This window comes from Mesoplodon densirostris, chromosome 17 (assembly GCF_025265405.1).
Source record: "Mesoplodon densirostris isolate mMesDen1 chromosome 17, mMesDen1 primary haplotype, whole genome shotgun sequence".
In the NCBI taxonomy this organism is placed as follows: Eukaryota; Metazoa; Chordata; class Mammalia; order Artiodactyla; family Ziphiidae; genus Mesoplodon; species Mesoplodon densirostris.
In genome coordinates, this window is record NC_082677.1 from 61976239 (window position 1) to 61990144 (window position 13906).

Below are 13906 nucleotides of genomic sequence, written 5' to 3' on the forward strand. Positions count from 1 at the left end.
GAACTACTTTTCTCAATGGGATGTATCAGAATCACATGTGGGAAAATTGCAAAATTCACATTGTTCTATCCCATCTCTTTCTGGCGTGGTCAATACCTTCAAATAGGAACTCATCAGGAGCACACCTGTAGTTGAACAAGTTGAGTTACCACTCGATGCAGGAAGTGAGGATACACCATGGAGAACCAAAGGGTTTCTCAGTAAGAGGGACTTCAACAGAATCTTCTGTAGGATTTGGATTTGGGTAGGTGATGTTGGGAAGGGTTCCAAGAAGCAGGGCTTCACCCTAGATCGGAGGCTGTCAGAAAGCAGAGGTAATTCTATAATAATGTATCTCAATAAATGTGACCAGCAAGGAGGGAGACTAGGATGAAGATCAATCTGTAAAAGGTAAAGAAGTACAGAGGCTCATTTTGCCTGAGAGAGAAGGTGTTCAGTACTTTGGGGATGGCACAATCACCTTGTTTCTGTCTGTGCTGAGACAATTTTTAAAAATTATTTATTTATTTATTTATGGCTGCATTGGGTCTTCCTGGCTGCGCGCAGGCTTTCTCCAGTTGCGGCGAGTGGGGGCTACTCCTTGCGGTGTGTGGGCTTCCCACTGCGGTGGCCTCTCTTGCTGTGAAGCATAGGCTCTAGGTGTACGGGCTTCGGTAGTTGTGGCACACGGGCTCAGCAGCTGCGGCTCACGGGCTCTAGAGTGCAGGCTCAGTAGTTGTGGCGCACGGGCTTAGTTGCTTCGTGGCATGTGGGATCCTCCTGGACCAGGGCTCGAACCCATGTCCCCTGCATTAGCAGGCGGGTTCCTAACCACTGTGCCACCAGGGAAGTCCCTGAGACAAAATTTTGATGTGGCCTTGCTTTGTCTCATTTCATCCTGGTCTCAGGGTAATCTTGTCTGAGGTGGGTGTTCTGTGAGGTTGTTTAGGTGTAATAGTTATGGTGACCTGGCTGTGGGTACCGGGCAGGCTGGCTTCCGAATCTTAAGGGCAGCTTGTTTTTTCTTTCTGAAAATCTACCCCCTGCCCTCCTTTCTGTCACCACTGTGGTGGCTATTACTTTCTAATGACATATTTCCAAGTTTTTATTAAAAATATTTTAAATGTATAAAAGAGGAATGATAGTAATATAATAAACACCATGTAAATATCAAGCAACTTATGAAATAAAAGATTATAGATAAAAGTATTTGAGCGTTTCTCTCAAATCCTAATTCCTCCTGGGAGGAAACCATTATCTTGAATTTGATGTTTATCATTCTCAAGTACAATGCATTTTCCTTTCCTTTTAAAAAAATATATACCTAAGATATTTTGTGGTCTCCTTCCCTTCCAGGAATTATATAAGATCTAACTTTAATACAGACCCATGATTCTTTTTTATTCTGGGGTTGTTTTAAGTAGGCACTAAAGCATCCAAGTGCATGAAACAGACACCCTATACTTCAAACAGGGTCATGGGGACATAATTTTATATAAGTACTGTTAAACATTATAAATGAATTATAATCATCACATCAAGTACTCGTTCATTTGTATTTTCCATGCCCTACAGTGATTTTAATCACAGGAACAATTTGTTGGTTTTATTTAGCAAGATGTTGGATGGATTTTCCTTCTTCCTTCTGCTGGCTCTGTTAAACATTTTTGACACTGACGGAGCTGAATCAATTGGAAATTCACATTTTATGCAATAACAGACCATTTTAATTTCATGAAGCAAGGGCTTGGCTTCCACTTGCAAATAGCACCGAAGAAAGCAATATTGTCAAAAGAAGTGGCCCAGTATATTGAGAGATAAATCTATTGAATTAAGCCCAAGACTTTCATTACCTTTTGCTTTACATTTCCATACAACATAAGCATTAATTAAACCCATCAGTGCCTTCCTCCTTGCAGGAGAACATTTTCTCTCTGACAAGAAATGTTAACCGAGGGAACAAGTGGCACAGGAGTCCAGCCATTAAAATCACACTTGCTTTCACTGGGAGGAAAGCTGATGCGTTCTGACGGTCGGACGAGCAGAAACAGAACACAGCGAATGGTTGCCATCTTTTCTTGGCTGTCTCACAGACTATGGTGATGGGGCTGAATGTCTCTTGCCTCACTTGAGGTTTCCAAAGATAAGCACATGTATAACTGTATTGCATCTCTTGTCACTCGGCATTACTTGGTACATTTCAAAGGAAAGCAGGAAAATCGTCGTGGTCTTCTGGGGTCTTTAATGTACCTTCACTTACATGACAGGGGCTGGAACTAAATGTCAGGTCTCTTAGTCCCTTTGGGCTGCTACAACAGAAATACCATAAACTGGGTGGCTTATAAACAGCACACATTTACTTCTCACAGTTCTGGAGGCTGGGAAGTTTAAGATCATGTCACTGGTAGATTCAGTGTCTGGTGAGGGTCTGCTCCCTGTTTCACAGACCCCATCTTTTGACTGTGTCCCTAAGTGACAGAAGGGACAAACTAGTTCTCTGGGGTCTCTTCTAGAAGGGCACCAATCCCATTCATGATTAATCACCACCCAAAGGCCCCATCTCCTAATACCATCACCTTGGGGGTTAGGATTCGACATATGAATTTTGGGGGGTCATAGACATTCAAACCATGGGGTGGGTTCAACTTCAGTCTGGAGTATTTGGAAGGTTAGATACGCTGAGGCCCAGATGAAAGTTCATGGGGAGGGCTGGGGGGCTGGTGGAACGAGGACCCCAGGATTTGAGGGAAATGTCAAAGAAGCAAACTCCCTGAACTCCATACTGACGTTTACTTACTTCTTGCAGGGGAACACTTAAGAATCTGTCCTCAGGAGTACACGTGCTGCACCACGGAAATGGAAGACAAGCTAAGCCAGCAAAGCAAACTGGAGTTTGAAAACCTGGTGGAGGAGACGAGTCACTTCGTGCGCACCACCTTCGTGTCCAGGCACAAGAAATTTGACGGTAGGTGACAGTTTTTATTTCTCGTCGTTCTGGGTGCGCTTTGCGATGCGAGATTCTTGATATTATATGAAAAACATTTTTTTAAGTGGAAGCTTTTCTCTCCTTCTCAAACATTTATAACTGTGTCTATTTTTAGAAATGGCATGAGCGCTCTTGACAATTTTTATTGGAAAAAACCTGAGTTAACAAAGCGCTGTTTGGCATTTGTGGTTCGCCTGTGAGATTTGTTCTGAATGGTTTGGCTGACGTTTTCATTATGAGAGTGATTCTAAGTCAGGTTTTGTCCCACCATAGCTTGTCTTCAGTTTCCATCTAGGGATTTGCTTTGAAGTCATTAAATGTCATTTAAAATTATTTGAAATAAAACATCACTTTTAAGAGGACAGGCTTGTTTTAAAGTGCCCAGTGACACAGACTCCTTTATTTTAGAGTTTTCCCTTCCTATAGTATAACTACATTTTATATTGTAGTTGCAATGCATCCAGCAGAAGGTTTAGACCCTTCATTTATTTCATGATAATAAGCAGTCGACTGCATTTCTGTATTCTATTTGTTAAACAAACATTTTGTATTAGCACAAAGAAAGTCATTATTACCAGGTTTTCAGCATTGAATTTTCCCATCCAAGCCTCAGAAAGATATTCAAAAGCGATCTGACTTTTATCAACTGAATGAACAATAAAAACGATAAAGATACTATTCTTAGGTGGTGAAAGTTGTCAGTGCTCTGTGAAATGAATGCACCTTACTATGGCTCATTGTAAACCAGACTTGCAAATTGTAGGGACCCTTCCTTGTGCTCCTTTGGTCTTAGGAATTTGCCCGAGGGCAACAGAACCTTCATTCATTTCCTCCAGCCTTTCCAATCAATGCACAACAAAGCCAGTTCAGAAAAACCTTGCCAAAGTTCTTTTTTTCTTGTTTTTTTTTTTTTTTTTTTACTCTCTGTAGTAGGCAAAATGTTCTGTTTCATTGCTGTTTTAAACTGGCCACACCATTTTCTTTAAATCAGTCCTCCAGGTTCTAAAAGGCAGGTCCACCTGGTGGTGTTTGAGTACTCAAGATAATGTGACATTTTCCGTGTAAGTAAAGGGACTTATATTTTTGCAAGTATGTTTCAGCATCTTCACATTCTTCCTCTGCCTCTCGCTCTGTGTTCAACTTTATATGTGGATGTATATGAAAATAACTTTATTTAGAAGTGATGCTGCAAATGTTGTTCCCTTGAATGCAACTAGGAATACTTGGGAGTTGGCCTTGATTGACAGATTACAAATCCAGTGACCTTCAGGAGCCCCTGAAGGGGCTCCGTGTTTGAGGAACTATAATGTATCGGTTCAAACTGAGGCAAATTGAAAGGTCTTATTCTTTGTTACAAAAAGCAAGTGAGGGTGATCGGCTGCTTCTGACTTCTACCTACGTCTTTAGAAAACAACTCCTAGGGCTTTTATAAAGCTGTGCTCCAAAATTAAGTAGGAATAATTCCAGAGCAGTATTCACAGTACATAATATATATTCCTTTAAATAAAAATATTAGACTTAAGGTAGATTTATGGGGAGTTGATTTTGTATTTTTTAATGAGTAAAGCTATTCAGCAAGACTGAGCCAGGTACTTCCTGTATTCTTCTATCAATGACTTTCAATATTTTTGAATTTATAATTGGTAACCCCAGATCTCATTATTCTTACTAAAGAATCCACTCTCTCTTTGTGTGTGTGTGTCTGTCTCTCTCTCTCTCTCTCCCTCTCTCTGTCTCTATCTCTCTCTCTGTCTTTCTCTCTCTGTACAGGTGCGTTTTAAATTATTCTAATGTACTTAGGGGTATTATGTCAATTGGTTTGGCAGGACATTGATTCTGCTAAGATTCAATCTGATGTAGAGGGTGATGAATCCTCTAACAATAGTGCATTTCATTGTAGTTGCGTTAGGCTGGGATGGGAGAGAAGTTAAGATTTTTTTCAAGGAAGCTTTCAGCTAGACTTTTAAAAAAAAAATCTAAATGTGATCCTGGTGAGCTCAGCTTGTGAAAAGCTATCTTTAAAAAGCTATAAAAATATATAAATTAAAAAGTCACCATTATAATTTCTGATCTTTCATTAGGCAATTTCATGAAGGTCAGCCATGCAATTGTATGATTTATCTTCTTATCCCACAAAGGTGATCCTGCTAAGTCACCTTTCAGGAACACTGGTGCATTCATGTGGGCAGTTTTCCATTTGTTCCCTTACCTTTCTTTAACCACTTCCTCGTGGCATTTATTGATGACTATCAGTTGGCGTGCAGAGGAGCCCTGTCTGGGATCAGCTGTGGAATGTTACCCTCTGAGTTTTATTTTCCCAGATGAGACCAATGATGTTTTGAGAGACTTTAGGTTTATTTTTAGTAGCTTCCTATTCTGTGGGGCATTTTGCATTATTGCTGGGATCTCTTGATCCAATGTGTTCATTTTGACTTTCTGCCTCTGGTTTAGGTTTATTTTTAGTAGCTTCCTATTCTGTGGGGCATTTTGCATTATTGCTGGGATCTCTTGATCCAGTGTGTTCATTTTGACTTTCTGCCTCTGGTCCCACTTTCTCAGAGATCTTGATTTCTCATCTGGATTTTACAGGTCTTTGTTGGCTATGTGTTCTTTATTATATGAAAGATGACTGTATCATATGAGAAGGTGACCACTTTCCTTCCTATTTTCAATAAGTACAGCAGCTATTTAAATTGCACCTAATATACGTGATTTAGTCCATACTCTATTCAGAGAGGCTAGATTCAATCACTGTTAATCATTAGTCTATAGTCCTGGCATTCCTTATTATACTAGAAATGTTTTGATTCCATTTAGCTTGCATTTTGTGGCAGAGGTGACTTTTAAAATTTGAAATTCAAAAACATGTAACAGAACATAACATTATATTTATTGTCATATTCTTTCCCATTTTCTATGAATATCTTTAGTAATATTTAGAAGATGCTATATAAATTTATAAATATTCATTTCATGGTCAGAAGCTAAACCTGTATGAATATGAATTTTCCCTAACTTGCTTAAATGGCCCAGCTTTACTCCATACCCCCATTAGCCAAAATGTGTGGCTGAGAGGCAATAAATAGAAAAAAAAGGGTAGCTGAGAGGCAGTGAATTGAAAAACTATATAATATCAGTTGCAGAAATTTCCACTCTTTGGCAGAGAATCTCCTTATAGCTGAGTAGCTTTTTTCTTTTTAAACATAGAGTTGAAATATGATGAATATATATAAAATAAAAGTTTATGTTCTTGGCACTGGTACTTTTCCAAGTGTCTTACAAGGTTTTTATTTGTTTGTTTGTTCTCCCTTTTCTGGCCAAATCTCCACCTCTGACTGCCGTTACACATCCCTGCAAGCCCCTCACCTGTTGGCCAGGGCCTGGCCACCGCAAATGTTCCCTCAGAATACACAGGGATGCTCTCAATTTGCTCTGTAGCCAAGCCCAGGTTTTCTAACACACCCAGTGGTTAAAATTATGGATGAAGACCCAGCCAGGTACACCTGGAAGAATAATCACAACTCTGTTGCCTTACTTCTTGCCTTTCTCACCTCTGCCAAGTACCCCAGACAGCCAGAAGTACATAAACAAATGAACGAATCATATAAAGATACAGAAAAAGTGACATCTTTGTGTATCCACTCATTTTCCTAGCATTTTTGTGTTTAGTAACTGTCTGACCTGTCCTATTGGTATTTGTATCTAAATCCTAATGGCTGTCATGCTTCTAAGTGGCTAATTTGTTAGGATCCTAGGAAAATGGAGAACAATCCAATACTCTGATAATATTAATGGTAATAATAGGCAACATCTGGCCATGTTCCTTGCCCATTACAGATGGTAACCTACTTAACAGAAGTGAATTGCAGGGCAAAGCCACACAGACACTCAATGGCAGAGTCAGCATCCCGTCCCAGGCTGAGCACTCCTGGATCCTTGCTCTGAGCTGTAACTACCCCATAATCTCTCTCGAGCTCTCCAGCTCCCAAATGCACTGAGATTTCACCATCAGCCACATCTTTTCCTCTGTCTCTCGCTGCCGGTTCTGTCCCATTAATTGTGGGGAGGAGGTGGAAATGTCTTACAGAGAAAAGTGGAAAGAGATGTTTTGTTTGTTTTTTTTTTCCCTTAAAAAAAGAAAATTACCCGTCTAAATATAGTCCAGCCCTCAAGGAACCTGGAGCCTGGAGAGAGTAAATGACTTGCCAAGTTTCCACCAAGAAAGATGAAACCAAGACTGTAACTTGATGCTCTTGACTTACATCAGATTTATAAATAGTAATGTGATAGCAAGTCGATATTCAGTTGAAATTCTAACTCAGCTTTTATTTGTTTTGAGTGGACACTGGCTAAAAGTTACTGATATTCTTTTAACAAGGAAAGAGTGATATTGGTGGGTAAAGAATCTAGCCATATTTTTGGAAAAGAATCTGGCCATATTTTTGGAATCTAGCCATATATTTATTCCATTGAAGGTTGTCCCTAAATTAAGGGACGTGAGTGTTTTGTGCAAAAAAAAATGTTATTAAATCAATGAGGGCATATTATTTATTTTTCTCACCTCATGAAGCCCTGGTAGCTTCTCTTTCGATGTAGGCACCAGTACCCTATTCTCCAGAATCCTGTATGGAGTATAGATTATTCAGAGACAGGAAAATTTAGTTGAAGTGATATTTTATTTTGGCAGTTTTTTCTTCAGATTTATTTGAGCTGGTATTTATTCACATCTGAAGCTCGATATGAGGTTTTTTGTTTAGTATGTTCTTGGTCTTATTATTTTACTTTCCTTCCTGGTTTTTATTTATGTATTTTAATGATATACATTTGTCTGGAGATTTTGGCAGCAAGTATATTTTTAAAAGCAAATTAAAAAAAAGTTGAGCAGTAATTTCAATCCTCCCAAAGAACTTATTCCATGGTAACACCCTCAGAATTCTCATTTTTACTGAACGTGGGAATAATTTATACACGGTGGCATAATATTTTTGTGCTGCAGATCTGCTTGTGTTTTCTTTTTAAATATCACTTCTCATCTATATATTGTAGAGATGACAATAATGTAATAATATCTTTAAAATATGGTCTAATTTTCTTACAGAATACACTTATTTGAGAAGCAAAAATTCCTAAGTTGTTTTCCTTATGGTAGTAGAATCTTCTGTACTTCCTGTCACATGGGTGATGTATATGTGTGTGTGTGTGTGAGTGAGATTTCAATTTGGAAACATTTATTCAGAACCTACTGTATAGAAGGCACTTAACTAAGTGTATAGCAGATACAAAGATGACTAATAGTGACTAAAATATGGTCAGTCTGTCACAGAGTATACCTTGTTGGGGAGACATAAGTATAAAAGTAACACTAAGGAAGCAGAATGGACTATGCCATAAAGTAGAAGTCCAATGGAAACAGAAAGGAAGGAGTCAAGTATTTTACTGAGAGGCACCAGAGAAGACTTTTGGAAGATGGGACACACAGGACCCTTAAAGAGTGACTTAAGGTGGTGATGGTTAGAGGTGACAGGCACCAGAGATTTTGTTAGCATGTCCACAGAGTCCTTGGGACATGCAAACATAGTTACCATTGATTTTCCCCTAACAATGTTACTTTATTGACATTTGGCCTACATTTATGATGTAGATAACCTGTAGAAATGTTTTTGGTCCTGTATCCATTTTGTAACAACTAACTACAACATTTCAGGGCATAAACAAGAAACGTGTCTTTTTCCTTGAAGGCATCTTTGGGTTGGCTGGAGTTTGGCTATTCTGGCTTGTGCTCAGCTAGGCCTGCCTCTGAACCACGGATTTGGTCTGGTCTGTTCTAGACGTCTTTGGGAAGCAGCTCTCTGCCTACGTTCTTCTCATGGTGGAGTTTGGACCTAGCTTAGAATTGGCAAGAGGTCTTCTCAGGTTCCATTGACCAAGGCAAATCTCATGGTGATTCCCAAAATTGACAGGCAGGGTGTATACAACCCCCATGGAGGTGTGGAACTGGGGGAAGGAGTGAATATTCTACATCCTAATCTACCACAGTCCTCGACTGACTGCCTCTTGCTATTCCTTAAACAACGTTTTACCTTCCACGTTGACTTGTGGTATATATTTTTTTGGCAGGGGGGCAGGGGTGGGGGGAGGCAGATTTTCTAGGAATTTAAGAGTAATAAGTAATTTCTAACTAAAGCACAGCTTGGCAAACATACCCGTTATAGACTACGTCCCATATCCTAGCACATTAACAAGCACACTCAGAACGCACACACCACTTCCATGATATTATTCAAGAATAAATAGATGTGACATTTCCATTTCTTTTGCTACTAGCCCCCTTGTTTATTGTACAGCATAACAAGTTAACTGTAATTCGTAACGGTTATCATGTTAATCAGCATAGGAAGTAATTAGCCAAATGCCTCCTTGAAGTTTGCCGGGCCACCACCTCAATGACGTGTATTTCATCTGGAAGACACTCCTCTGGAAATCAGGATGTGCTGAATTGGGTTTTAGAAATTAGAGAAACGGTCTCACTGGCATTGGAAAGTAATCTGCCAATTCTCCCGAAGGGCAGACCTTCCAAAAACAAGAATCAGCTAACCAGGGATTGAGCGTTGCCAGAACTAGTAAACAGATTTATAAATCACAAATGCCTTCCATGTGCTCGATGTGGGAATAGATGATCCATGGCAGGGCATTCTTTAAATGCAGTGCATGAAGAACCCAGATCTTTGTACAAGTGAAATTTGTCTCTCTCTCTCTCTCTTTCTTCTCTTTGGACAGATCTTTCAGAACTAAAGAAACACCACTGATCAGCACCTTTGTGACCTCTGTGATGGACTACAAATCATTTTCTAATTGTTATACCTGTACTACACACCTTTGAGTAACTGAAAACATTAAGCTCTCAGTGTAGTTGTAATATTATCATCTTATTATCACCAATTCCCTTGTATGGTGGGTTGGCTGAGCAGCTGTTTCACAGACAAGCCGATTTCTTTCAAGTATTACTCTATCAGAGGCTGAAAACAGCCTACCAGAAGGGTTCTTGGTCCTGAATATTAATGAACAGACAAGTGTCTGTTCCCTGACAGTGGCTCACTAATCCTTTGAGTAAGTATGGCTAAATTACAGGAGAAATTTTATTTCAGTTGAATTGATCTGCCACTGGATAGAGAAAACAGGTTTTCTTATTTTAATGAAAATCAAGAAAAATATTTAATGCCATGTAAATTAGAGCTCAGTGGAAAAACATTTTTGTCTTCAAACCTGAGAGCACAGTAGCTCAGTGTGGACTGGTTCAGCTGCATGGTGTGTGTAAAGATGACGGAGACCTCATTATCTCCTGTTAGGTGTGATGTGCAGTGGGAAACAGTATAAGCCCTCACTCTCTAACTGGAATTTTGTATCATTTCTCAAGTGATATGGAATTGGAATAAAAACGGGCTTTCTTCCTTCACCGAGACAATGTAACATCTCCCTTTTCCAAACAAATAACAGGGTAAAGGAATAAGAAAACTGTTTGTATGCTTTTCTAAGATTCAAAAGAAAATTATGCAGGTGAATCTTTATCTGAAATGACATACCTTGTCCTGATGGAGTCCCTGAAGTGGGCAGATAGAAAGAACAAGATGGGCATAAATGTGATAAGTGTTGAATCTGGTTGATGAGTCCATGGGGCTTTATTATAATGTTCTCACTTTGGAGTGATTTCTAAATGTATGTAATTAAAATTTTTTTAAAAAAGAGAGAACTGACTTGAGCACATACAGGATGAAGATTTCCAGACTGTGAATTCATTCTAGATATAGAACAATGCCAACAGGTATTGCCACTCTGTCTTGTGAATTCAACAGTAATAAATTACACAGGACACACCATTTTCAAATTGCAAAGATGAACACAACTTATAGAGATTTTTAACTCAGGTCAAGGCCACTTAGCTTCTGCTTCCACCCAACATTTTATTATTGTGTTGCTAGAAATGGCATCTCTAGTTTACCCACAGGAACAGACCTATTAAAATGAGGCTTAATCCTTAGATCTTCCTGTTAAGTGTGATTCAAAATGTCAAACTCTTGGTTAGAAGATGTATGGTCAGCAAGACAAGCAGATTATTCAAACACAAACTTTGTCAAGATTCAGAAGAAAATGTAAAGCATATATTATAAATGCATTATAAATAACATTTCTATATCACTAGGTAGTCCCTCCAGTGATTCTCGGTTGAATGACAACCAGCATGAGCTCTGGGAGTTTGGCATTTTAGCAAACCCAAAGGAAGAGACATCTTGTCTAAACAATTAATTCCATATGCTGCCATGTATTCCATTAGACAGGAAGAGAATCCTGATCCCAAATGTGGAGGTAGAGTTGGTAACCAGCTAATAAGCCTGCATGATTCATGACACTCAGAGAAACTGTAAAACAAATTAAAAAATTACTTATTACACTTTCAGAATTTTCCATTTATTATTCTTTCAAAAGGGTTTTTTTATATTCATTAAATGGACAAATATTATTCTTCAGATGATTATATATAGTAGGACATGATCTTCACACTGTTTCCTCCCTACCTAGTGGTTTAATTGAGTCCAAACAACTTGAAAATGAAAAGCAAACTTTGAAGGAAGACAGCAGGAAATCGGGCCTCCAAGGCTTTTCCATGCTAGAAGAAACTGTACTTCTCCACCTATTTTTTATTTCTGAAAATTTCTTTGCATATTTTCTCCTTTTGAAAGAACAGTGCGTGGTCATTACATGTTTTGGTCCTCTTGTCCTCCTGTCTCCTTCTCCTCAGTGCTTCTGTAGTTGATACCTTATCATTTTGACTTATTTAGTAGTGTTCTTTTAATACTATTCTTTTTTAAAAAGTCTGATCTATTGTGTAGTCCCTCTTGAAGTCTAAGCTCATTAAGTATAGAGATTAAGTTTCTGATTTCTATTTTATCTTCCTATACTTGACTTAATATGGAACATATTTAATAATGCTGCAGTGTTGTCCGACTATGGCACCGACCTGCACAGACCCAAGGGCACAGACCAGTCAGATGAATTACTTAAGTTCTTATAATAAATATGATAGAAGAAAATAGGAAGTCTTGAATTCTAGTTATCTACTAACTCTTAGGGTCCATAAACCTGGAAGTCATATTTGATTTGAGCAGCATTTATTCCAGTGGATTTAATGGAACTAATTTCAAATTCCTAGAATGAAGATAGTCTTTATTTGGAGTGGAAATAGAGGCCCTTACCTCAAAAAGCGGGATGAGTGTGCACATACACACACACACACACACACACACACAGGTATATATACACATGAATAAGGAGGGGTTAAGGTACACTTTAGTCACTTGAAGGACCAGTTAACCCACAGATTTGTGTGTTCAAACACTGGAGATTTTGATTCTGTGGTCCCTTAGGGACTCAGAAATCTTCATTTTGCTTAAGCATCTCACATCTCTGGGTCAGCACACTTTGAGTATCACTGGTTAAGTGGAGTTGAGAGATCAGTGATCAGGATGTAGATCTGGGTCAGAGAAGGATGACAGAGGCTTTTAAATCTTTGCTTTATCATGTCAAAGTCAGTTTAAGTCTGCCAATAAAATGTCCCCACTATGTAAGGTGGGATTCAGGCATCTTTTGACCAAATGGTGGATTTAACACATTAAGCAAGTTTCTCTTTTCTCCTTCTGATTTTGACGGTGAATTACCCTCCAGATCCACAACTCACTTAATCTTTTGCCGATCAAAATTATAATTCAGTTGAATTTTTTTATATCTGTGAACTAAAAAATTATTTTCTTTTTCCTCTTTTATTTTCTAGTTTATAGGATCTAACATATTTGTTTTTCAACATCTAGAAAATACATTTCAATTTTTTTCTTTTTTTTTTTTTGGCTTGGATGATGTTTTCTGAAGCCAAGTATATAACTTATTTTTAATAGCATTTTTTGATTCTAAAGTATTATATGTTTATTATAGAAAACTTGGATTATGTAACTTTAAAGCATTAAAGAAAAAGTTACTTTAAATTTATGCTCACTTGGGGAAAAAAACTGATCTCTGAGGAAACTGAGGTAAAAATGTAATAATACTAATATTTGGTTTCTCATGAAAGCTTATTCAAATAACTTCAAAAAAGAACTCTTAATTAAGAGTTGGAACTCTTAATTCCTGTGTTTAATAGTTTATAAATATAAAATGAAAAGCAGAACCCAGTCTCTGTAGGAGGGAGGGGATTTCCTATTTTCTGGGGATAATATTTCCCTATACTTCATAACATTTGGTCAATAAAACTTTGGACCACTTTTACTATAATTGAGTTGGTAGTTTTTATTGAGAGTGTAATCAGAATTATGACAATGTAGTTCTGAAGATTTGAGTGGTGTAATAAATCATGATTTATATTAAAGAATAGGTCAAGGAAGTACTTAGGATGAATCCTCCTCACAAAGTAATGATTTAAGGAAAATAGAGATTTAAGGAAAATAATATGACAAATTTTAATGTCCTCTTGGAATAGTAGTCTAAGGTCTACTAACTTTGTTTAGCTGATCATTAGGTCAGCCAGGCTTGCTGTCACTCGCTCCGCAGTGCCCTGATACGTTTTACTACAGGAAGTGGCTTCTATCACTATTGTCAGGCCTGGAGAGTTCCAAGTCCCACAAATAGAGGATTTGCACATAGGCACAACCTCCTGTCAGTTTCAAGGTTTAGCTCTTTTCTGGTGCATAGAACTCTGGATTGTGTCCTGAGATCAAAGAAGTTTGGGAACCAACTTTAATTAATATTAGTGTTATACATTTTTAAATTGCTAAATACATTCCACAGAAGTATGGATGCTTTTGTTTTCCAGTGTTTGAGATTGTTTTTCCCTTTGATGCTTCTAAATCAGGAGTCTGTTTTCTTCCATGTAGATTCTAGGTGCTTAATGCCAGCCCT

At 38.2% G+C, this 13906-nt stretch overlaps 1 protein-coding gene across 1 annotated transcript in view; it reads left to right on the forward strand.

Moving 5' to 3' along the window:
- The window catches only part of GPC6 (glypican 6), a 1080358-nt gene that overhangs the window by 274548 nt on the left and 791904 nt on the right, over positions 1–13906 (forward strand). Inside the window, exon 2 of the mRNA XM_060080058.1 lies at positions 2786–2944. Coding sequence (XP_059936041.1) covers positions 2786–2944 — 159 coding nt within the window. The remainder of the gene's footprint in view (positions 1–2785; positions 2945–13906) is intronic.